This window comes from Acinonyx jubatus, chromosome E4 (genome assembly GCF_027475565.1).
Source record: "Acinonyx jubatus isolate Ajub_Pintada_27869175 chromosome E4, VMU_Ajub_asm_v1.0, whole genome shotgun sequence".
In the NCBI taxonomy this organism is placed as follows: Eukaryota; Metazoa; Chordata; class Mammalia; order Carnivora; family Felidae; genus Acinonyx; species Acinonyx jubatus.
Genome location: NC_069395.1, coordinates 39,652,444 through 39,678,419, shown reverse-complemented (window position 1 = coordinate 39,678,419; position 25,976 = coordinate 39,652,444). Strand labels below are relative to the sequence as shown.

Here is a 25,976-nt window from a genome sequence, read left to right as displayed (position 1 = left end):
GTCATGGATATCTTAAGAGAGAGAAATAACACCGATTCTACATAATCTCTTCCAAAAAATAGGAGGGAACACTTCCCAGTTCATTTTATGAAGCTAGTATGATCTCTGATACAAATACCAGAGAAAGACAGAACAAAAATAGAAAACAGCTGACCAATATCCCTCATGAATATAAATACTAAAATTCTCACAAATTATTAGCAAGTAAAATCCAGAAATGTATAAAAAGAATTATACACCATGGCTATGTAGGGTTTATTCCAAGGATACAAGGTTCGTTCAAATATTTGAAAAGTGATCAATGTAACTCGCCTTATTAACAAGCTATTATTCTATACGAGTACATGTGAATCTATAATTACCTTTAAATAATTTTGAAAGAAAGAAATAAAAGAAAAGAAAAGAAAGAGAAAAGAAGAGAAGAGAAGAGAAGAGAAGAGAAGAGAAGAGAAGAGAAGAGAAAAGAAAAGAAAAGAAAAGAAAAAGAAAAAGAAAAGACGAATGAACCTGCCTTCAGGAGACCAACAGAAGATGTAAGTCTACCTACAACAGAGGTTCTTACCTACTGCCTTAGAAATATCTAGAGAGTTTATTAAAAGTAAATTCTTTGGGCCCACATCAGACATGGGTCTATCTAACAGGATTAATTCTGCAAGTTTCTCTGTCATTCTGACAATTAGCCAAGTGTGGGAACCCAAAGGGCTAGGACACAGGTAACGACAATAAAAGGGTGTTAAGGGGGATGCCAGGAGAAAAGATCTCACTGCATTAAAAGATGAAGGAAGTTGCATACGGGCTGAGGAACATGTCAAGAGTATTCCAAGAGGAGAGTGTGCCAGGCAGAGAGGCAAATGTGAGCAAAATGCTGGACCCAGATAAAGACTGGGTTCAGGAAGCGCCAAATAATCAGTTGGTCCTAGAAGAGAATTCATTTTTCTCTACACTTGTCACCATTCACCATATTATCTATGTGACTCTATATTTATGTTACATCCAACATTAGGATGAAGCTTCCCAAATGCAGTGCTTTCTATTTTCTCACTGCTTCATCCCCAGGTCCAGAACAGTGTCTGACGTACAACAAGCAGTCAACAACAAATCAAATGAATCCGTGAATGAACGAATTTAAAAAAATAAAATAAATAAATAAATAAATAAATAAATAAATAAATAAAACACTATTGATAGATTGGGGACAAAGCAACAACCACAACAACAAAACACCCTCAAACATGCTAAGAAAGTTGGCCTTAAGTGGAACCTTGAGATTCAATTGCAGGAGTATGTATGTTGGATCCAAAAGTAGATCAATTAGGGGCACCGAGGTGGCTCAGTCAGTTAAGCATCTGGCTCTTGATTTCGGCTCAGGTCATGATCTCAAGGTTGGACTCTGCACGGTGATGGTGCAGAGCCTACTTGGGATTCTCTCTCTCCCTCTCTTTCTCTGCCCCTCCCCTACTCGCGTTCTCTCTCTCTCTCTCTCAAAATAAATAAACATTTAAAAAAAAAGTATATCAATTAAATTCTTTTTTTTTAAATTTTTTAAAAAAGTTTATTTTGAGAGAAAGAGTGAGAGAGCAAGCAGAGAAGGGGCAGAGAGAGAGGGAGAGAGAGAATCCCAAGCAGGCTCCACACTGTCAGCACAGAGCCCAATGTGGTACTTGAACTCACGAACTAGAAGATCATGACCTGAGTCGAAACCAAGAGTTGGATGCTAACTGACTGAGCCACCCAGGCGGGCGCCCCAGATCAATTAAATTCTATCGTACCTCCTAAACCTCTTTAAAGCTCCATTACTTAGTTGCCTCTTGTATGTGTCAGGTGCTGTATATACATAACCTTTATTCTCCTGCACCCTCTGAGATGGAAAAGAAATCAGCAACTAGCCCAAGCCACTTTGCTGGGAGATCGTGCATCTAGATTGGACCCCACACTTACCCAGCTCTAAAAAGAACTTACTAGTTCAATTGCACCAATACTGCCTAGTATGTATTAATGAGGCTCGTTACTAACATTTATTTCAGAAATTTAAGTGTATGAAAAAAATTTCCAAAGAATTATATGACAAAGTGTAGGTTTTCAAGAACTCATGAAAAGTCCAGTACCTTGGTTGATGCCTGGTCGTACTGTGCTGTCATTCTCACGAGTTCATCCCTATTTTTATTCAAAACTTTCTCTTTTTCCATTAATTCCACTTTTGCTTTCTCCAGTTGGAGTTGGAGTTCTTGACATTTACTCGCGTGGCCTTTCGTTTCTTTTTCTTGTCCTTGCAGACGTAGTTCTAAATCACTAATCTTGCTCCTTAGCTCTTAAACCACAAACAAAGTCCACACTTTAATTAATATGTATTTTTCACCAAAAATTTACATCTAAATTCAACGGTGTCATTTATGTTATTACTCTGCTCTGAAACCTTTGGTGGGACAAATCAATCAATTCACGTTACACATGGAAGATACTTTAATTGGATTTAATTTTAATGGTTAGTCTCTATTGTCATTCGTATTCTAATATCCCATAGGAAGCAGGGGAAACAAATTTTCTGATGTTTTCAGAGAAACTTGGGAAAGAAAATGGTTTTCTAAAAATCGTGAAAAGTACCTAACTGAGGCTGCAAAAAGTGCATCCCATATAATACCCTACGTTAAAACTACCACTTGATTTTATATACTGGCGAACTAATATTCACACTCCCATATTCTCTGGTAGCTTTACCTCCAGTGAAGATCAAGACAGTATGAACCTCCTATACTGCCAAAATTAACAATAATTTTTTTTTTCATTTTTTTCCCTACATACACACAATATTGGCTCCAAAGACACTGGCAGTGGGACAATTCTCACCAGTGAACATTGACGGTGATTTTCAATATATCATAGCACTGGAAATTATCAGAGTCTGCAGAGTAGACTCCAAAACACCACCTGGTACCCTTGGCTGTCAGCTGTAGCGTGGAGCCATGGCCAAGGTTACAGGTTTGCTCCCATATGGACTACCTGGCAGTGCAGAGCACACGCCTCACCTCTGCCCAAAGCTGGGCCGACCACAGGCTTGTTCCAGGGGCCACAAAAGAAAGTCAGATGAGAAGCCTGGGGAGGGTCAACTGAAATCAACCTACTGACCCTACTTCTGGAAAGACAAAGCCACTCAGCCTACTTTTGAAGGCTTCAAGGCACCAGCTTTTTAGTACAAATAAAAATATATTCGAAAATTGTGGTATCTTTTAACCCAAAATAGTATTTCCCATCACCAGACTGAGGTGCTTACTTCCAACATGTCCAACGAAATACACGAGCACTTCTTAGGACAAGAAACATCTGGAATCACCTCTGAAATGATCTTAGGAAAATTTCCTTTCAACTTAATTTAGCTGAAAAAGTTACCTTGATTCTGGGCTTTTAATTGATCCAAAAGATGAGAATTGCTAGAATTATCACAGAAACTGTTACTCGCATCTCTTTTCCCTGTTTGCAAAGTTGATCTACTTGGAGTCATCTCTTGTTCCCCAAAAAAAGGAGATGCAGAGAAATCTCTCCTAATTGGAGTTTTCAGTGCACCCGACGGAAGCCGACTAGGGGTCTTTTCTTGTTGCCATGAGAACACGGATGATGAAGTCTGATGCCGTGCAATGTCCCGGTGGTTCATTGTACTTTGAGGAATAGCCTGACTCACCTTCTGTAAAGATAGAAACTCTTTAGAGCCCTTTAGACTTCTCAATATTCAATGCTATTCATTTTCATATAGAACATAAAGACAAAATACCAAGAAGTCAACACTTCCACCGTGTACCAACAAAGAATGTTCATCGAGTCAAGGGAACAATTAAGTGCCAATATCCAGTGAAGGAACTTTCTAATGGTTAGACTTTAGCATTAAAGGGTTAAGCCACTACCATCTGAGTTCCAATCTATTAAGATGGGTTCCGCTTTTATATTTATTTTGCATCCCTCAAATACTCCATTAAATACAAGTGAGTATTCACTACCATTTGAATTCTGAAATTTGGTTTTCCTATGCCTGTCCTTGGTCACCTCCCCCTGTAGCTTTGCACAAAGAGAATCAAAATTAAATATTAATCTAAAGAACTCTTTCAAGAATCTCACTTTCTACCATACCACTCCAAAAAAATGACATATCAGGTGTTTTATATTATATATTACACATTTGTGGATTTGCTACTGCTTTGAATTTTTTTTAATTCAAGAATACAGTGTTTTATTAGTTTCAGGTGTACAATGATTCAACGATTCTATATATTCCTTAGTGTTCCTCAAATAAATGTACTCTTAATTCCCTTTATCTACTTTTGTTCTTCTCTCTGCCTCCGTTCTGACAAATATCAAGACATGGCCATAGATGCTGCATTAAATTCTTTATAACAAAAGCTTTTCTTGCCACAGGGAGAGGTTTCCTGTTTGTAGAGACTCGAATTCTTCCATCAAAAAAACTCTGGGCATCAATGTCAGAAGAATGGGTACCAATGACTGGACTGGACCGGATAACAAAGCACATGATATTTCTAAGACAAACCAGAAAATTACTGTTGAATTTTTATTCATCTTGAGAAGCAATACCTTTGCTATATATCAGAATCCTAATGACCTTCAAAAAAGGCTTAGAGGCAGGAAAATAATTAAAATTGTTAAAGCTCTAATAGGTACCTTTTGGCCCTCAACATTTAAGGTATCTACTTATAAATTCACCCTTAAACTCTTTGCTGAATTGTCCCATCTCATGGAGTTCTTATGTTTAGCAGAAACATAAGTTTGCAACATGAGGTGCAAAACTGGAATTTTGTTGTTGTTGTTTTTCTTTTTTTCTTTTTTTTAGCAAATAACATCACACAAACAGAGACAGTAAAGTTAGTTCTACAGATACCAAGTATTTTGGGGGTCAGTCCCTAAGCTAAAAGCAGGGGTTTCTAATACCTGTATTTTGTTTCTTTTGTTGACATTAAATCTCTTTGCCCACCTGTTTATTTACCAAAATGGAATTTAATACCCTGGTCAGCAACTTATTTAACAGGAATGGGGAGATTACCTTAATAACATTCTCCTCGAAATAAACACTTCATAAATAATGACCTTCAAACCCCATGTCCCCCGTGGCAATCCCCACATTCCATAAGGAATGAATATGAAGCAATGGCCTCCGGGTGATAAAGCCAGACAGAGCGTCTGGAATGACTCTGCTCCTAACCTCTCCTTACCATTGGATCTTAACAGGGAAATAATTATATGGTTACAGTTTCTATAGAATTTGATGAACATCTGATGTCTAGGGATAAACTGATCTCCCCACTCTATTTTTTCACTGCTACTTGTTTTTAAAACCGAACAGTGATTACAACTAACGTAATGAGCCAGCACTTTATCTTCTCAGTGTAAGAAAAATGTGTCAAGCTCTACGTACACCAGATTTTTCTCTAACCTCGTATTTCTGTATATCAAAGTACTGTTTCTTCAACCACATACTCTATCGTGAGGCCCATAATTAACTTACCTTAGCCTGCAAGGCTTTAACCTCTGCCTCTAATCTTTTTCGTTCTTCAACTTCTTTATTATATTTTTCTTTTAGATCTTCGTATTTGGAGCCTAAACAAAGACAATGAGAAACAGTTTGACTTCGGCCACTGATTTCATAAAGGAATTCACAGATGAACAATCATCACAATAGTCTAGAAGTGAATATCTTGCTTGGTACACGAAGTAAACAGAACATTTGGGTTTGGACAACAGACGCTGATCAAATTACTCAAGTATCAAATTATAGAGACATAGGTGCTTTGAATATTCTCAACCTGAATTACTTTTAAAACACACTGCAGGATAATAAAATGAAAAGTTTGAAGGCTTAACTGGTGGCTCAGTATGGCTCAACAGATACACAAATGGATATATTGCCCATGCAATGCCCAAATTAAAAAGTTTTTTTTTTTTAATGCTCATATTAAAGTTGAATTCAAAGATGAATTAATTGATTTTTTTGCCCAAATTAAAATCCCAATAAAAGAGCTATGAAGGGAAAAAATCCTTACCACTGTAATGTTGACTTGGTGTTAGTGGAGTTGCAAAAATTTTTTGTGGTGTAGTGCACGGATGCAGAGAGGCATCTGCAGACTGTGCGGCTTGGTGGCTTCTTTCAAGTTCAGATTTACACCTGTTTGAAAAGGACCCAAGAGGATGCCACATCAGAGCAAATGCTACAGAATGCCAGCACTAAGCTCCCAGAGAGTGATAAACTTACAAAAAACCCATCCGTCTAAGAATTCTTCAGCACTACATGTACCCAACAGACATTTAAGAAGAACTAACTCATGTGACAGACTCAGCCCCAGGCGTCAAAGGCACTCAGTGTGGTCAAGGAAACAGAAATATGAACCAAGAATTCCAGTGGTATAAAGGCTATAATGAAGATCTGTAAAAACCACTATGGTAACAGAGTTGGGTGGCTGGGGATATATTCTGAGCAAATTTTGTATTCTAAGCCAAAGAAAGACATAGGAATATTAAACCAAACAAACAAACCCCCCAAACATCCCAGAACTTCAGAAACATCGAAAGAAACTGGTGTCACCGAAGCATGAGCTCAAATCATGAAACCGAATGACATCACTTGTGATGTGAAATCATTACAAAAACCTTACAAATACCTGCCATGAATTTTATGACACTTTAAAAACATAGACACAAAAATCCAGTTAATGTAGTGCATCTAGAGAAGACAGGGCTGGAAACCGTCACAAAGAAATAGGAAGCTATACAGTGTATATCCCGTTCTGAACGCCTTTCAGATCAGACAGCCTAAGGGAATAGAAGACTCAGATCTTGCAAATCTGTAACATTTGTGATTTCAGCTCAACACAAGAAATGAAATGAACACAGTATAGAATGGCTATTGACGTGCATGCGACAGTCTCTTGTGGACTGTTGGCTACATATAAGGTGGGAAGAAAGCAGTAAAGAAAGTGCCCCAGTGCCCTGGCTCCACCCAGTTCCAAACTCAATCTGAGAAGGAAGAAACAATGTCTGGACTGAAAAGGACTACTCAGTAAATCAAATCATCACATTTGAGCTTATGGTAGGTAACAGCACCATCCAATAGAAAAGGTTCTACTAACATTAAAAGAGTAAAAAGAAAAAATGAATTTAGTCTTAGTATTATATTTAACTCAGTATTTTCAAAATACTATCACTTCAACTTGTAGTCAATACTAATTATTGACTAATACAAAATACTATTATTTTACATTTCCTTGTACCAAACCTTCAGAATTTAGTGTGCATTGTATACTTATAGCACTACTCAATTTGTAATAGTCACATTTCAAGTGCTTAATAGCCACCTGTAGCTAGCCACTACCACAAGGAATAGTCCAGATCTATAGACTACCAAAGGTGTAACAAGTTTGGCAATTCTAGAGATGAATTTAAGAAAAAAAATTTTTTAGTTTATTTTTTTGAGAAAGAGAGAGAGAGAGAGAGAGAGGGAATCCCAAACTAGCTCTGCACCATCAGTGCAGAGCCTGATGTGGGCCTTGAACCCACAAACAGTGAGATCATGACCCAAGCTTAAATCAAGAGTCGACACGTAACTGACTGAGCCACCCAGGCACCCCAGAGATGAATTTTAAAGAATCTTGTAAAATCAGGTGTTTCTTTCCCCCTCAAATTCACGTTTCATCCACCTTTCCCTATGTTCATTTTTTAAAAGAGTGTATTTATTATAAATACTAAATAAAAGTATGCCCTTCTACTATTTCTATAAACCTTTACTCCTCCTATTTCCTATGGAAAAAAAAAAACAAAACACAAATTGCCGCCAAAAAAAAAGCACTAAATTAAACGATTTTCTGTATGAGATCATCAATACTCAACAGTTTTTGACCAACATTTCAAATGGTTCAAACCTAACGTGTTTGAGACCTTCCTGAAACCTAATCAGTGGCCACTGATAGAAAAAATAAGTTTCTGTCCTGTACTTGAAGGTTACCGATGAGAATTTGAAAATACATTCAAGAGTTTGTAGTTTATAGTTGTCACATTATAGACAATTGTACTCTTCATAGTTTTCATAGTCTCAAGGTTAGTTTATAAACATTTATAAACATCTATACCTATGTCATAGATAATAAGAATACTTTTTTTTAAAGTTTATTTATTTTGAGACAGACAGACAGAGAGAGAGAGAGAGAGAGAGAGAGAGAGAGGCCGAGGAGGGGCAGAGAGAGGAGAGACAGAATCCCAAGCAGGCTCTGAGCTGTCAGCACAGAGCTCAATGCGGGGCACGAACTCATGAACTGCTAGATCATGACCTGAGCTGAAATCAAGAGTCAAGACACTCAATCCACTGAGCCACCCAGGCATCCCATAATAAGAACACTCTTAAACTAAATGTGCTGTCCTAATCCCACAATGGTGACAATGGCGACTGTAACAACTAATGATAATGTTGACATTTACCAGGGTGCTAGGTGTCACGCACAAGTCTGAGCACTTTGTATCTGCAAGTACCGCTATCAAAGGTCACTTTGCAATAAAATAGAGAAATGTATACAAAAGTATGTTTATCTAAAATATTAGAAATATAAACTTTTTTTTTTTTTAATTTAACGTTTATTTATTTTTGAGACAGAGAGAGACAGAGCATGAACGGGGGAGGGGCAGAGAGAGAGGGAGACACAGAATCGGAAGCAGGCTCCAGGCTCCGAGCCATCAGCCCAGAGCCCGATGCGGGGCTCGAACTCGCGGACCGCGAGATGGTGACCTGAGCTGAAGTCGGACGCTTAACCAACTGAGCCACCCAGGCGCCCCAGAAATATAAACATTTCTGTCTAAATTATGAAAACCAGTATTTCTAAAACCAGCAGCCAAAACATGCTTTCAGAGAAAACTATTCTGGCCTTCTGAAATCAACTTCTGACTTCTCTAGCACCTGTTTTTCAAAAGCAACTGCCTATCTTTCATTCATTTATTCATTTGACAAATATTTGAGGGCCTACCACTGCCAAGTGCATGGGGCACAGTGATAAGATCAACAAGGTCCCTGTTCTCATGGAGATTGGTACAGCAGACAACAAACAAGAAAACAAAAAACTCAGTGAAATAGAAACGATTTATCATTCTAACATGCAACTTCTAGGTATGGATAGGAAACAAAATTATAAAAAGATTTCTATGCACCTCAGTTCTCTTCACAGGAAGACAAATCAGAGTCATTGCAAAATGTTTGAACTTTCAAAAATATGTTTGAGAGGTAGGTAGGATTAAGATTATTGCAGTTATGTCAGGAAAAACAAATTCCTTGGTATCAAGATATGTATTAATTACAAAGGGGAAAATAGTAACTTCCCAGTTACTATTCTGGGTTCCCAGAAACCCAGACACCACCTTAGCCAGGTAATCAGAGTAAAAGTCATGTTAAATCATGTTACCCTGACAGTATACACTGAAACAGAAACATCATTACTTCTGTGGTATTCTCACCCAAAATTCATAACCTGAATCGGACCCAGTGGTTCTCAATCCAGAATGATTTTGTCCTCCCAAAAGACATTTAGCAATGCCTAACGACATTTCTGATTGTCAAAACTTACAGATGGCATAGGTGCTACCGGAATCTAGTAGGTAGAGGCCAGGGATGCTATTAAGGACACTACAGTGCCCAGGACAGCCTTCCACATCTAGTCTAAAAGAACCATCTAGCGCAAAATATGAACCATGGCATTGCTGAAACCCCTGGTATAATCAGTGAGAAGAACAACAGAGAGACCCAAATTGAGGACTATTGGACAAAAGAGCTGACGAGTTAACCTGTCAACAGCTGCAAGGACACAAAAGGCAAGAAGCTGTCACAGCTTAGAAAGAGACTAAGACAACATCAACTAAATGTAATGTGGGATCCTGCATCAGATCCTGGTAAGGACATTACCGGAAAAACTAGTGAAATGCTAATAAGGCCTATAGTTTAGTTAATAGCATTGAACCAATGTTGATTTCTGGTTCGGTCATTATGCTTTGGTTATATTGGATGTTAACTACTGTTTCTGTAAACCTAAAGTTATTTCAAGAGCACCTGGTGGCTTAGTCAGTTGAGCTCTTGATCTTGGCTCAGGTCATGATCTCATGGTTCCTGGGACTGAGCCCCATGTAGGCTCTGCCCTGACAGCGTGGAGCCTGCTTGGGATTCTTGGTTTCCCTCTCTCTCTGCCCCTCCCCCGCGGGCACACTGTCTCGGGCTCTCTCTCTCTCTCTCAAAAATACATAAATAAACTTTAAAAAAAAAAGTTATTTCAAATAAAAAAACATTTTTAAAAAAATTTCTGGGTGTGTATTAGCAGAATCAACAATGGGGCAACCTACTAAAGTCCATTTTGCTTCCAGTCTGTATTACTCCTTGCTATTTTGACCAAATTCCACTATTAAAACAAAAAGGTATCATTTATAAGCTAGCATTTAGGTCCCACTAGATTTATTTTGACTGATGTCTCAAGTTGTTTGAGGATTTATTTTTAACGGTAAAGAAGTCAAAAGCACCATTTTTTAGTGCTTAAACATGGCACGGAAACTGGCAAATTGGTTATGTAATGCTTCAGATGGAAGACGGGGATCTCAGTAGGAAGCTCTTCTTGAGTTTGCTCCCTTCCCTCTGCAGCCTAGATTCTGTGGCACAGGATTTTAACCACTCTCTTCGCAGCAGCCTCAATTATCCATTGTCTCCTATCCCATGACCCTGGCTGAAAATAACCCTAAGTCAAACGTCCCATTCACATTCTTAGCATTTACATCGCAGATGCTGATGGGGAAATAAAAAGTGTACAACTCTATAGATGGGTCCCACTATCAACTCCTAGACCCCAATCTCAGCTAGACCCTGAGTGTTCCCAGGTCCTTCTAAAACCCCCCACTTCTCTTATTCTCGCAACAGCTTTTCTACTCAGAGGAAACAGAAGCCATCAGTATTAGCCATGCTTTCACTCCCCTCCGCCTTTTCAATACTCACTGTTGAGAGATTTGGCGTTATTTATTATACCACCCAGTAACAAACACAGTGTCTTACACATGAGGCAGCTTAATAAACATATCCTGAACAAAGAAATAAATAAGCAAAAAGCCATTTAATGAATTTATATAGTACTAAGCCATGTGACGACAGGAAGTACAGAAGAATTACTTTTCCTCAAATCATTGTTTATTCCACTGGGGGAAAAACTGCAATTCATAATTATATCATTAAAGGAAAAGATAAAAATGCATCTGACGAACACGTATAAATGACATCCATAAAAATACCATTCAAAAAAATTACCTTTTCAGTTCCTGTTCCAGTTTTTCTATTTGTTTTTTGCTGGAGTTCAGTTGTCCTTCTTGGAAATTCACTTGTGACTCCTTGACTTGAAGTTCATGAGAAATTTTCTGCTTGGTCTTCTCCAGATTCTCACATACTTCCATCAAGCTCTGGTTCTCCCTTTTTAGGTTTGCACCCTCAGTTTTTTCATGCTCAACCTAATGGAGATTGTGCAGAAAGAAACGGGTCTCTTACTTTGTGACTCTACCAAGCATTTTTTGTAAATCTGAGCTCAACACTGACAACTAATGTTTCTGAGATGTGGTTGCTATAATGCACATGTCAGTGCTTCACGAAGAACACAGAAATTTTAAATGACCCCACTTGGTAGCCTATAGACAGAAAAGTTCTACAAAGTCATGGATTACATTATCTTTGGTCAGGGCTACACACGTACCTTTCCTAGAAAGGGAGCCTTTAATGTCCTTTCGAGATAACAAAATCAAAACTAAACCCTATAAACCTCCCTTAGCAATTCATTTCAAAGTCTGGCTGCTAAACTCAGTTATTGTAAAAATTCTCCCACTAGTGAAGACGTTTTAGAAGCAGTGACTATACCACTACCTTGTTGGCTCATGCAGAGGTAAGGAAGAAGCACTGTTTAAATTTTCATTTTCTATTTTGTTTTAAGTTTATTTACTTATTTTGAGAGAAAGAGAGCATGAGGGAAGGGCAGAGAGAGAGGGAGAGAGAAAATCCCAAGCAGGCTCCGAACTCCTACATGGGGCTCGATCCCATGAACCATGAGATCACGACCTGAGCGGAAATGCTTAACTGACTGAGCCACCCAGGCACCTCTAAGTTTTCATTTTCTAGCCCAGAAGAGAAGAGGACTGGGAATACCAAGTGAAAAGCCCACTGTCAGAAAGTGATATCCATTTGGACTGCAAAGGGCTCTAACACTAGCCCCTAAATTCGGAGCTAGAGAATTTTGGCCATGTGGGTACAGAGTATAAAAGTAATTTCCAATGTGTGGTCCCAAACGGAGTTAAAATGGAACTCAGCAGCTCTGAATCTTAGCAGGTAAGCAGAAATGAGGACAGAGGATGAAGAAAATGAGGCAATTAAAATACAAATGACTGAAAAAAGGAGAGGGGCGGAATACCACCTGAAGACAGCATGATCGTTTTTCTCGAAATTTCAGACCAAGCTCAAATACGTGACAAGGTTTAAATACCAGCGTTTCACTGATACCTTCTGTTTCTGCTTCTGCAGTGCAGCCTCCAGAGTCTCAAGCTGAAACTGCCGTTGCTGCCTTTCCTTCTTCAATTTGTCCAGCTGTCCTTCCAGCTCTTGAATTTTCTGGAGCGCTCTCGTAGGCAGACCCTCTTTCCATTCTTCCAAAGCCCAGCTCATTTTGCTCTCCTTTCTTTACTATTCACGCATTTATAAGTAAACTGAAAAGAGTAAGCAGACTGTTGGGCTTAATACAGTAAAAGGAAACTTACAAGTCTCAGAGACTAGGGAGTCTCTAAGGAGTTGCAAAACTTCGCATTTCAAAAGATAAGGAAGTATAACATCTATCTTCTCCATCCTCTGAAAGGTTACACCAATAACTCTGATGGTGAAGTACAGAAGATGCTTGTTCGGTTTCCCTGGCTTTGTTTTTCCTATTTCTCAGATTTCATTTCTGAGCTACCTTCTTTCTGTCACTCCATTTGTTTTTATTACACAAAACATGAGTATTTTGCTATGAGGTCTCAGGTGAAATAGATCTTATAAACAAATAAAACTCATGCTAAGTTATTTTGCAAATGCTCTTCTTTCCCTCTTCACATCATTGCCACATCTGGGAAGCCTTCCCTGGGGAGATCCATAACCTGGTCATATCTCCTGGTCATAGTCTCTCATGACACAGCTACCCTGTCTCTCCTTCCAAGCAGTTATGTGTTGAGCTAATGCATGAATGAACAAAGAGTGAGTGTCGTATTGGTGCTAGAGTCATTGCACAATGCAGTAAAGACATGCTCCAGAGAGACCTTGATGAGGAAACCAGTATATAGACTCAGTGATTCAAATCCCAGCTCAGCTGTGTGTGACCTTGGGCATGTTATTTAACTGCTCTGTGCCTTGGTTTCTGCATTGGTAAAATATGGATAATAATGGTGGTGACTTCCCAAAGGCTTACAACAGTACTATATTTCCTGATGACTGTTCTACACCTGCTAGCTATTATATTTATTGTCAAAAACACTTCATTTATATATTTCAGCCTGTGGTACCAAGAGAGAAGTGGCCTACCTCCTTCTCGGCCACATCTTAGGATATTTAAATCATCTGGAAGAAAAGTATGGTAATTGTTCTTTATTCGTTTGCCTCTAGAACTTAAATGAAAGAAAAGCATTCATTTTCCAGTTATTTGGGCAACAAGGTGAGAATCTCTTTTACTAAGTGAAATCCACAAACATTGTAGTGTCTTGCTTCAATTGACTTCACCCATGAAACTTTTTATCAGAACAACTAATAAACAGTTGGTAAAAGAACTAGGAATGATTAAAAAAAAAAAGACATTCAAAAAAATTAAAAAAACAGAAGCAAAGTTCTTGGAAAGCTGTGTTTTCTCCGCCAGCTTTTTTTTTTTTCTTTTTGCAGATCTCAATTCTTTGAACGCAGCATCTTAAACTCCACTCCTATTTGCCCAAAAACTGCTGAAAGAAATCTCATGCCTCTCCACCAACAAAGGACAATTTACACTGCCACAATAGGCTTCTCCTTCAGTTCAATCTAGCTTGCTCATTCGGGGATGGGAGTACAATACCCCAGAGGCACACAATGATAACTGTCCTAAACAGTTATGCTAGCCACTGAACTCATTACATCAGATGCCATCACCAACAAAATATTAAAAGGAGCGATTTAGAAAGATGATAGAGATGAGGAAAATAAACAGAAGGAAAACTGGCAAGTTGAATCCTTTTCCATTTCCAAATCTAAGATACTGCTATGAAGAAGTGGTTAAAACAATCATCAGACCCAAGCTACTTTTGATTACAGCATACTTTGACAGATGAGGGCATCAATCACCAACAATCATTACCCAAGCACTGGGCAAATGACAAAAAATTGTAAATCTCCAGATTAAGATGTAAGAAGCAACAGGTGTAAAGGAGGGTGGGTAGTTGAAGAAAAGCCCTAGATGTCAAGGTTCCTGTAAGGAGGATTTTGCAGAAAACGCTCTATCTTAAATATGTGGAAGGCACTCTTTATGCCCGAATCAAAACACGCACTGTAGGCCCATTTTCATGCTTTCCCTTTATCAGAATCTCCCAACTCCAACAAGAAAGCGGAGTCCCCGCCTACAGAGCAACGGCTAGGCCTAAGAGTTAAAACTCAGCCTGGTCCTCTAGACCAGGCTCAAGGATAGCACTCAGGTCGTTTCTTTCTGGGTCCTCATAACATAACAGAGCCAGGCACCCAAGCGTGCCCAAATAAAAGTGGAAGGCAGGAGAAATGCTCTCGCAAGAGGCAGCAGGCACACCAACTCACCGGGCAGATGAAAACCCAAGAAGCCACTGGCTGGGGACGTAGACCGCTGCGAGGAAAATACCTGCTGGTCCCCAATTCATTTACCTTATAATTCATTTATCACGAGGAAACCGATCCCCCAGAGTGCGAGCTCGTGAGCGAGCTGGGTCTGCGGACAGTGGTGCGAGCACAGCTTTCCCAGGAGCAGAGCGGCCCTAAAAACCTCACCCCGGCCAGGCTGATCCTCCGGTCCCGTCAGGTGGGAGGGGGTGGACCGCTACATCCCCTGGGCCAGGGAGCGCGGATGCCTGCGGGATCGCGGGTCCTCGGACAGAAAGTCAGCTGCTCCCCCAGGCCTGCAGCCGAAGCCACGACCCACGCAGGACACTCACCTTGCTGGCGGGGAGAGAAAGACGACCCGTGGGAGAGTCGGGTTCCGGCGCAGCCTCCGCGGGTTTCAGCCCAGGTTCCAATTCAAACTGCCCGCGGTCGCCACCCGTTTTCGATTCGCCCCCTTCCGGGACCGACGGAACTTACTTCCACGCCTATTGGTTGCCGTAAGTAGCTACAAACCAATCGGCTTCCGCGCACTCGGACGGTCGCTCTGATTGGTTCTTTCGGACGGATTTAAAAATCAAGTCCTCACCACCCGACCTGCCGGCTCCGGAGTTACAGTGTTTTTTTGTTGTTGTGGGGAGGCGGAGCCCACGTGCTCTTGCAGAGTCTGAAGGCCTTTTGGAACCGCTATTTCCGCAAGAAAGTAGGAACCGGCCGGGCTGATTAGGAGAGTGTGGTCTATCACCTACAGCCGGCGGAATTGTGTGGGCTGGCGAACATTCTTAATGCTGCGCACTAGGTATCTACTTATTTTTAAATATGTACTTTAGGACATAGATATGAGGTACTATGCCTGCCATGCATTCTTCGTCCAGTGTCATTCTTAACAATTCTTTGAGGAGAGTGTTTCCATTTTATTTAAAAGGTAATTGAGGCACATAGAAGCTCCCTAATTTGAAATTGAATCTAGAGTATACAGGATGTCACTCTTAACTGCTGTTGTCCCATTGATCGTATTCTAAAGAGGTGATTCTGAACGCTTGTTAGCTGGATTCAGGGGAGGACATTGCAGCCAGAAGAATCTCCAAAAGTAGATGTTATCTCTCCTTTATATGAAGCCCACTAGTTTTGTGTATGTTTGTGTACTTGTTTTATTCCCCTAGTCAACAAAAAATACGATTCTAAAGACAGGAGCAAAAGAATGAATTGTTAAATTAATGGATCTCTGATGCTGTTGCCCTCCTCGATACGTTACAAACTTTCTGTAACCCTCTCTCTACCTTTCATTAGATGGTTACTGCATTTTAGATGGCCCTTTACCTTTTCTGCTCATCTTTCAGTACCCAGTTCAAATGCCACTTCCTTCATAAAAACTCCCTATTTTCACCCAGCTCTTAGAAATAACTATTTCCATGGGCCCCTGGGTGGCCCAGTTGGTTAAGCATCCCACTCTTGATTTCAGCTCAGATCATGATTTCATGGTTTTTGAATTCGAGTCTCATGTGGGGCAGTGCAGAGCCTGCTTGGAATTTTCTCTGTCCCTTTTTCTCTGCCTCTCCCCCACTCGAATTCTCTCTCTAGCGCTCTCTCGCTTTCTCAAAAATAAACCAACATAAAAAAAAAATAACGATTTTCTATGTCTTTCTTAGAAATTGGTGTATACATTATATTTATGTCTGTCTCCCCTATCAGTCTTGAAAATTCCTGTGGAGTAAAATCTGTTTTAATTCATTTTTGTATCTCTTAACTTCCCAGTAACTTTGCACATAAAAATTAAGACCATCTTGGGATGTAAAACCACCATCTGGACCAAGACCTTGTTCTCCACTATCCTTGAATCCCCCCACAAAGGGAGGGAGCCGGTAGGTGAGGAGAACTTTTACTAGATGCTGCCATGATCAGTCTAGCATCTGGTTGTTCTGGGATTTGAACCCAATTCTGATTCCAGCACCAATCACAATTCCATTGCTTCCCTGGGTAATTATTCAACTATTAGCTACCTAAGGAACCAGAAACACATATAATAGAGGATTTTCAAGGATGACATTTACTATTTATTTATTACTTAGTAGATAACTATTGGGTGGTCACTGTATAGCCAAACCTTGTACTACATTCATCTATAATAATCAGTAAAGAAATACATTGACTTCTTGAACAGAGGAACCATGTGATGGAGACTATTCTGTGATTTCAATTATGGTTTCCTTCCCCTGCTATTTTTCCCCGTTTTTTAAGGAGGTGAATCCCATCCAACCAAACGTAGATGTCTTATGAGAGTTATTTTCAACTCCCTCACTTTTCTTTTTTTTCTATTTAATTTTATTTTTTATTTTTAAAAATTTACATCAAAATTAGTTAGCATATAGTGCAACAACGATTTCAGGAGTAGATTCCTTAGTGCACCTTACCCATTTAGCCCATCCCCCCTCCCACAATGTCTCCAGTTACCCTCAGTTTGTTCTCCATATTTATGAGTCTCTTCTGTTTTGTCCGCCTCTCTGTTTTTATATTATTTTTGTTTCCCTTCCCTTATGTTCATCTGTTTTGTCTCTTAAAGTCCTCATATGAGTGAAGTCATATGATTTTTGTCTTTCTCTGACTAATTTCACTTAGCATAATGCACCCCCATGTTTATAGCAGCACTATCAACAATAGCCAAAGTATGGAAAGAGCCCAAATGTCCACTGATGGATAAATGGATAAAGAAAATGTACACACACACACACACACACACACACACACACACACACACACACACTGGAGTATTACTTGGCAATCCAAAAGAATGAAATCTTGCCGTTTGCAACTATGTGGATGAACTGGAGGGTATTATGCTAAGTGAAATTAGTCCCTCACTTCTCTTTTTAAAGCTGCTCCCTCACTGAGCCAGTCTACTCTCTGGGCTAATTTATTCATCCACCATCTCTACTTTCTGCCAATCAATCAGTGCTCTTGAGTCTATCTTTTCCTCTCCAGCTTAGATTGCAGGGTCCATCACTTAAACTACTCCTTTTACTAGTATCCACTCTCTTACCCCTGTTCTCTTTGTCTCCCCAAACTTATATGCATGCACCTGTCCAGACCCTTCCTAAGAGCCCTATTGCTACAGAATGGGGCTGGTGAAAAATCCTAGGATTGTGCAGATAGGAACCACTTTAAATGTATGACCTCTAACTGGGACAACCCTTTGTCTCAAGTCCAGAATTTCTCTAATCTCCTCCAACTACCGTCTCCACTCTGGCTCTCAGAAGATGACCTTATCTCCCAGTTCACAGAAAATGAAAGACATCTGACAGGAACACCTTCAACTGCCTGTCACTGACATCTACAACCTTGCCCAAATCAACAACCATTTCTCTCTCCGTTTTTCCTGCTGCAACCACAGGAAGCATATTTCTGACTCAAAGGCTGAATGACCACTCTGTGTTTGGAGCCCCTTGCATTTCAGAAACTTGACTCTCAATTATGCCCTTGTAAACTGGAATCATCCACCTCTCCTACTTTCCTGAATCTTCCTCATAGCACTTAACACTGCTCAAATATTTCCCTTTAATAAATACTTTCTCAAGCTACATTCCCTCCAGCAAGCATCACATCTCTCTCATACCATTCCATTTCCTTTTCAGGTTCGATTAAATAAGTTGTCATCCTCCTTTTAATCAATTATTCCCCACCCCTCAAAAAAAAAAAAACAAAAACACAACAACAACCATAAAAGTTCTTTCTCTAAATAAAAGCTCTCTGAATCCTGAAGACAATATAACCTATTATTTTAAGCAGCAATTTGTTTTTTATTATGTCATAATGATGTTTCAGCTATAGGGAGACTTAAGACATTTTAGTTTTACAGGTATGTATCTGATCTTGAGATTGCCTCCCTCACTACAATATAAGTTCTATGAGGCAGGAACAATATCGGTGGTGATGCTGGTGCTGGTGGTTGTTATTTTGGTTTGGTTTGGTTGTTATTTTTTATTTTTGAGAGAGAGAGAGAGAGAGGGAGAGAGCAGGGGTGGGGCAGAGAGAGAGAGGGAGAAAGAGAATCTTACACAAGCTCCACACTGGGTGGAGCCTCAATGTCACAACCTCAAGATCATGACCTGAGCCAAAATCAAGAGTTGGACGCTTAACCGACTGAGTCACCCAGACGCCCCTATTCTTCCACCTTCTTATTTGCGACAATTCTGTGTCTACATGCTTTAGATGCTTCTCTTGGAGGCAGCACATGATTTTATTTTGTTTTTATCTGTTTTGAAAATCTATATCTTATATTCAAATTTTTATTGAGATGTAGTTCACATAAAATACACTCATTTTAGGTGTATCGTGCAACGGATTTTGAAGAATACATGCACCTTTGTAAGCAACATCAAAATCAACATTTAAATAATCCTTCACACCAGAAGGTTTCCTTGTGACCCTTTCCAGGTATCTACCCCCCAAAAGTCCAAGATACACTCCAACCACTGATCTGTTTTCCATCACTATACATTAAATTTGTGGAGGTTTTTTTAGAGCTTCATATAACTGGAATTATAATTCCATTACTCTTTTGTGTCTGGCTTTTTTGGCTCAGCATAATATTTTTGAGACTCCTCCTCATTTATTTTTTTGAACTTCTTAATATTTCCTTGCATGGATATGCAATCAGGTTATCCTATTGATTGACATTTGTGTTGTTTCCTATTTGGAATTACGAATAAAGCTTCCATATTTTTGCATACGAGCTTTGTGAATGAATGTGGGTTTTCATTTCTCTTGTAAAATACATGTGAGTGAAATTACTGCATCAAATAGTAAGTGAATGCTTAACTTTTTAAGAAATGCCCAAAATCTTTCCCAAAGTGCTTGTATGTTTTACAGTGTATGAGGGTTCGATCTGATGCACATCCTCACCAGTACCTGGTACTGGTAGTCATTAATTTATGCCATTTTGCTCAGTGTGTATGTTAGCTCACAGTGGATTTAATTTGCATTTGTCTGATGACTAATATGTTGACCATCTTTTGATGTACCTATTAGCTAGCTGTATGTCTTCTTTTGTGAAGTATCTCTTAAAATATTTTGCCTATATTTTTATTGAGTTGCTGGTCTTCTCCCTATGATATATCATATATTCTGAACACAAAGCTTTTGTCAGATACACGGTTTGCAAACATTTGCTCCAAATGTGTTTGATGTCTTTCAAAAAGCAGAAATTTGATTTTGATAGAGTCAATTCAATCTTCTCTTTCATGGGTCATGATTTTTTGAGTTGGATCTGAGAAATATACACATATCTCAAATTTTCAAAGACGGTCCTATATTTTCTTCTGGAAATTTTATAATTTGAGTTCTTACATGTAAGTCTCTGATCCATTTTGAGTTTTATTTTTTGTATGGCATGATATAAAGGTCAAAGTTTACATTTTTCCATATAGTGATCCAGTTGTTCTAATACCATATCCTTTTTCTATTATTACCTTAGTGCCTTTATTGAAAATTAAATGAACACACAAACAGGGACATTATTTCCGCCTCCTTATACTGTTCTACTGACCTGTATTGTCTATCTTTACAACTGTATCATACTGTTTTGATTACTGTAGATTTATAATTAAGTCGTTAAATTAAGTACTATAAGCTCTCTATGATCTTTTTAAATTGTTTTAGGACCTTTTTAAATTGTCTAGGACCTTTATTTTCCATAAACATTTTAGAATAAGAATCCTAACTTTTCCAAAAGCCTCCTGGAATTTTGATGGCGATTGCATTGAATCTGTAGATCAATTTGAAGGATCTAAGAATATTGTATCTTCTGGTTCATTAACACGGTATATGTCTTCAATTATTTCGGTCTTCTAAATAACACTTCTCTTAGTAGTGTTTTATAATCAGTCTTCTAAATAGAACTTCTCTTAGCAGTATTTTATAATTTTCAGGGTATATACATATGTTGTTATATTCATCCACAAGTATTTCCTTTTCTGCATGCTATTGTAAGCAGACTTTAAAAATTTTTAGTTTCTCGTATTTTGTTGCTTGTATAAAGAAATCAATTTATTTTTGTAAAATGACTTTGTGTCTTGCAAACTTGCTAACCTGTCTTATATTAATCAGCTAGGACACAAACATTCAGTCCGTAACAGGGCCCAACCTGATGACCTCATTTTAACTCTGTAAAGACCCTGTATCCAAGTAAAGTCACATTCTGATGTACTAGGAATTAGGATTTCAACATGTAAATTGGGGGGGAGGGCGGGGTGCAATTCACCTCATAACATCTCTTAATAGTTCTAGTAGCTGTTTTGTAGATTACTATATTCTACAGGTTATCTGCAACTCAACATGGTTTTACTTCCTTGTTTCCAATCTATATGTTTTCTATTTATTTTTCTTCCCTTCCTTATTTCATTGGTTAGGACCTCAAGTATAATGTTGAATAGTATAATGAGAGTGGACATCTTTTTTGTCTTTCTGATCTTAGGGAAAAACATTCAGTCTTTCATCACGAAGTATGATGATAGCTATAAATTTTTATAGATGCCCTTTATCAGCTTAAGGAAGTTTCTTTCTGCTTCAGTTTGTTGACCATTTTTATCATGGTGTTAGGTTATTAGATTTTATCAAACTCTTTTGCTGAACTTATTGAGAAGATCACATGGTAGTTCTCCTTTATTCGGGTATCATGGGGATTGCACTGTTTGATCTTCAACTGTTAACAACCTTGAATTACTGTTATGTATGCCACTTGGTGTGGTATATTATCCTTTTTTTATATGTTGATGCATTTGACTTGCTAATATTTCTTGAAGATTTCTGCAACTATGTATAGGAGAGATATTGGGTCATAGTTTTCCATCTTGTTGTATCATTAAGTATGGTTAAAACTGGCCTGGTTTTGGTGTCAGGTTAAATCTGGCCTCATAAAATTAGTTGAGAAGCATTTCGTCCTTATGTCTTTCAGGAAGAGTTTACATAGAATTGGTATCATTTATTCTTTAATGCTTAGGCCTGGAGTTTTCTCTGTGCAGGTTTTTTATTAGGAATTAAAATTTTTAATTGAAAAGAGGTCATTAAAGTGGTCTATTTCTACTTTATTCAGTTTCAGTAGTTTGTGTCTTTCAAGCAATGTTTCTACTTCATCTACGTTGCCAAAATTATTGGAACATAGTTTTTCAAAATCTTCTGTTACTATCCTTTTAGTGGCCTTATCAGATGAATTATCTTTTCCCTTTCATTTCTTTTTTTTTTTAATGTTTATTTATTTTGAAAGAGAGACAGAGCATGAGTAGGGGAGGAGCAGAGAGAGAGGAAGACACAGAATCTGAAGCAGGCTCCAGGCTCAGAGCCTTCAGCACAGAGCCCAACACGGGGCTCGAACCCATGAACCATGAGATCATGACCTGAGCCGAAGTCAGACGCTTAGCGGACTGAGCCACCCAGGCACTCCTCCCTTTCATTTCTGATGCTAATAATTTGTGTTCTTTCCTCCATCCTGTCTCTCATCAATCCAGCTTGAATTTTATTAACATTATTGATCTTTTCAAAGAACAAGCTTTTGATTTTATTGATTTTTTTCTCTAATATTTTTCCATTTTCAATTTCATTGATTTCTACTCTCATCTTTATACTTAAAGTTTAATTTTTTTATTAGCTCCTTAAAGTGGAAGTTTAGATAACTGATTTTAGATCTTTATTCTATTGCTAACATAAGCGTTTCAAGTTTATATTAACTTTACTTGGTGACAGCAATTTTATTTGTTGACTTTTCATTTTCATTCAGCTCAAGTATTTTTTTTTAACCTTTATTTATTTTTGAGAGACAGAGAGACACAGAGCATGAGCGAGGGAAGGGCACAGAAAGAAAGGGAGACACAGGATCTGAAGCAGGCTCCAGGCTCTAAGCTGTCAGCACAGAACCCAACGTGGGTCTTGAACTCATGAACCATGAGATCATGCATGACCTGAGCTGAAGTCGGATGGTCAAATCAACTGAGCCACCCAGGTGACCCTAGAAACATACTGTTTATTAAATATTTGCAGATTTTCTAGATATCTTTCCAGCATAGATACAGAAACAACCAGCTTCTGAGTGGCAAGTCAGTTTTGCACTAGATCTCCCCCACTTCCACTCTGCAGGAATCAATACCTACTCCAGAGGTGGGTTTATCTTTTCTTTTTACAGAGCCTCTACCAGCCATGGAATCTTACATAAAATTGCCTTCAACCAGGGGACCTACTGAGAAATGTGTATGTGACCATAGGATTGCTCGTACTACCATATCCTGCCTATTTCCTGGAAGTAGCTGGTCTGCTATTGTTATGGGTTGAATAGTGCCCCCATAATTTCACATGTGAAAGTCCTAATCCCTAGCACCTCAGCATGTGACCTCGATTGAAAAGAGGGTTATTTCAGATGTAATCAGTTAACATGAGGTTGTTAGGGTGAGTCCTAATCCAGTAGGACAATGTCCTTATAAAGAGGAGATATTTGGACACAGATACAGAGACATAGGGAGAATGCCAAGAAAAGGATGGAGTTGCTACAAGCCGAGGGACACCAAGGAGTGCTGGCCAACTACTGGAAGCCAGGAGAAGGGCATAGAGCAGATTCTCCCTCACAGCCCTCAGAAGGAACCACTCATGCCAACACTGTCATCTCAGATTCTAGCTCCAGAGCTGCGAGACAATAAATGTCTATTGTTTGAAGCCACTTGGTTTTTGGTACTATGAAACTAATCGAGATACCACATTAGAGCGGCCTATTAAGGTGCTAGTTTAGGCATAGCATCCTGTAGAGTTAGGGAAACATCCTCCGTAATGCACTATCTGTATTGAGCCGATAAAGCAAGTTGTGTCTTCAACAGCTAGAATACCCAGGTCCAGATTCCAAGGAAAGGAACACAAATTAGCCCTTCTCACTATCATTCCCAATAACCCATGTGTGCCTCCCCTTCTACTTTGGGCTCTACTGGGTAAAGTGGGAAGTGGGGTTCACTACTCCTGTGACACAAAAGGGTCCCACAAACCCTGAAGCTACAACTGATCTTTGTTTTGTTTGTTTGTTTGGTTGGCTGGTTGGTTTTTTGTTTTTGTTTATGTTATTAACACAATTGGACCAGCAGGCAAAGAAAGGACTTATAATACTGGTGAGGTTAATCAACCCACATTACCATGAGAAACTAGGCTTGCTGTTACTAAAAAGGGGAAGGAAGAGTATGTCTGAAACTCAGAGGAATCACTGGGGATACTCTTATGTGTCTTTATGTCTGGTAATAAGAGTGAACAAGTAATTGCAGCCACCACAGTCCAAGGAGGGCAAGGCAACCCAAGGCCTGACCACTCTGAGATGAAGTTCTGGAATCCCCCCACCAGGCAAATAAATTAGATCAGCTGATGCTGGCCTAGGATGGAGAAACCTAGAATGGATGGTAGAGCAGAAAGTTGATGAATATCAGTCATGGCCTTGGGACCAGCTATAATAGCAGGAACCACCATAGCCTGATCCACAAATTTTTCTGTACAAAGTCTTTAGAGATTGTGGCCAGCACTTTGAAGATACAATGACAGAATTAACTTAATTTGGGGACAAGCGGGTCTGAGCAGGATAAGGTGTGGTCATAGAAAGTATTTCTGGGATATCCCCTTGGCCCACCTGTGATTTTAGCCACCACTCTAGTAGACGTTTCTGTGTGGGCTCAGACTCTTTCCACCACAAGTGCAAGCCATGGGTTACTACACTTCTCTGATCCAGGGATTTCTCTGGAGCTAAGGGAGCCTGCTAACCTACCACACAAGCACAGCCTAGAAATATAGGGATAATTATAGTTTCCAGGGACAATCTTAATGAATGTGGTCAGGAGCCAGAGAATACATGGCTCAACATTCCATCTTTCACATGTGCAATTCTGAGAGATCACAGAAGAATCAAGCCCTTGGCACCTGCTGACGTTATTGGGAAATAACACCCTTCCCCTGACTCTTCCTCTTTCCATGTCTCACCCTCCCTGTCCCCCCACTTTGATTCCTGGAATTATCACCTCCCAAAACTACTTCCGTCTGAGTCTTTATCTGAGGAAAACCCAAAGTAAGTGGAAGGGGTCATATACATATGATTATTTTTGACAAGCGAAAAATCCATCTTGGTTTCTCAGATGTTTCAAAAGCCTCTGTTAAGTAGATGGAATGTCAGCTACCTCATCTGTGAAATTAAAAGTGTAATCGTAATAGATTTGCCTGGTTCTGATTAGACCACGCATTTCTGGTAGATAAGGGTCATGCTTTCATGCTTGTTTTGTGCATATCTAGATTTCTTCTGACTACAGAACCATGAATTTAACACATTCTTTGGGACAAGAATTAATTTTCAAACTTAGTATTAGGGGATTTTTGATCCCTCTAGGAAAGAAAGGCTTGAGGATAATATTACATATTCGACATATTAGTATGATTTTAAAAGTCGATTACAGAAAATAAATATTCAACATCTTGCTTTATTTTAAATACATTGATTACAAACCATATGGACACTATTCAGTGATCTGAACTGAATTAAAGCACAGGAAACCAAATCCTAAACTTTCAAAAAGCATTTTCTGTTTCCACCACTAGGTGATTCCCTATACCTTAGAAAATCTTTAAAAATAACTACTGTCCCATATATCCTGACTCTACATTTGCTTTTCTATCTCCCTCAGTCCATTCCCTCCATCTATCTAATGTTCTTGTTTACTCCCTTTTTAAGCTAACATTTGCTTCTTTAAAGTAGAGGAAAATAACTGAAAAATAATGGCCCATACTTATTAATAAAATAATATAAAATACATGTACATGGTAAGAAATTCCAAACATTCAAAATAGATGTGAAAGATGAATTTAAGAAACTAGAATGAAGATTGGACATCCACTAGACTAAAATCCTCATTTTGTAGCTGAAGACAGTGAGATCAAGATAGTTCTAAAAATTCATAGAAGTTACTGGCAAAAAAAAGTACGCAAATACAGAAAATCTTCTTAACAAATAGAACCTCATCATGCTGGAATCAATTCCCTTATAGAAATTAGAAACACATTCTCAGGACTCTTGCAATAGAAATTATAATGAATAAAGTGAAATAATTTA

General features: G+C 38.9%; 1 protein-coding gene and 1 long non-coding RNA gene across 8 annotated transcripts in view; one reads left to right on the top strand and one right to left on the bottom strand.

Annotated features, from left to right (window-relative positions):
• Window positions 1–25,976, bottom strand: part of CENPF (centromere protein F) — a 100,397-nt gene that overhangs the window by 45,738 nt on the left and 28,683 nt on the right. For 2 of the 5 annotated variants that reach the window (XM_015062885.3, XM_053208811.1), the window contains exons 1-7: window positions 15,205–15,335; window positions 12,542–12,744; window positions 11,309–11,505; window positions 6,039–6,160; window positions 5,504–5,595; window positions 3,385–3,676; window positions 2,106–2,308 (exon numbers count right to left, since the gene is read on the bottom strand). In XM_015062885.3, coding sequence (XP_014918371.3) covers window positions 2,106–2,308; window positions 3,385–3,676; window positions 5,504–5,595; window positions 6,039–6,160; window positions 11,309–11,505; window positions 12,542–12,703 — 1,068 coding nt within the window. In that variant the 5' untranslated portion in view covers window positions 12,704–12,744; window positions 15,205–15,335. Of the gene's footprint in view, window positions 1–2,105; window positions 2,309–3,384; window positions 3,677–5,503; window positions 5,596–6,038; window positions 6,161–11,308; window positions 11,506–12,541; window positions 12,745–14,917; window positions 15,182–15,204; window positions 15,336–25,976 lie in introns of those variants that run through there. The other 3 variants (XM_027074445.2, XM_027074444.2, XM_053208810.1) reach the window with 3 other exon arrangements.
• The window catches only part of LOC113603830 (uncharacterized), a 36,347-nt gene continuing 25,709 nt past the window's right edge, over window positions 15,339–25,976 (top strand). For all 3 annotated transcript variants that reach the window (XR_003425563.2, XR_008292908.1, XR_008292907.1), the window contains exon 1: window positions 15,339–15,668. This is a non-coding gene — a long non-coding RNA (uncharacterized LOC113603830). The remainder of the gene's footprint in view (window positions 15,669–25,976) is intronic.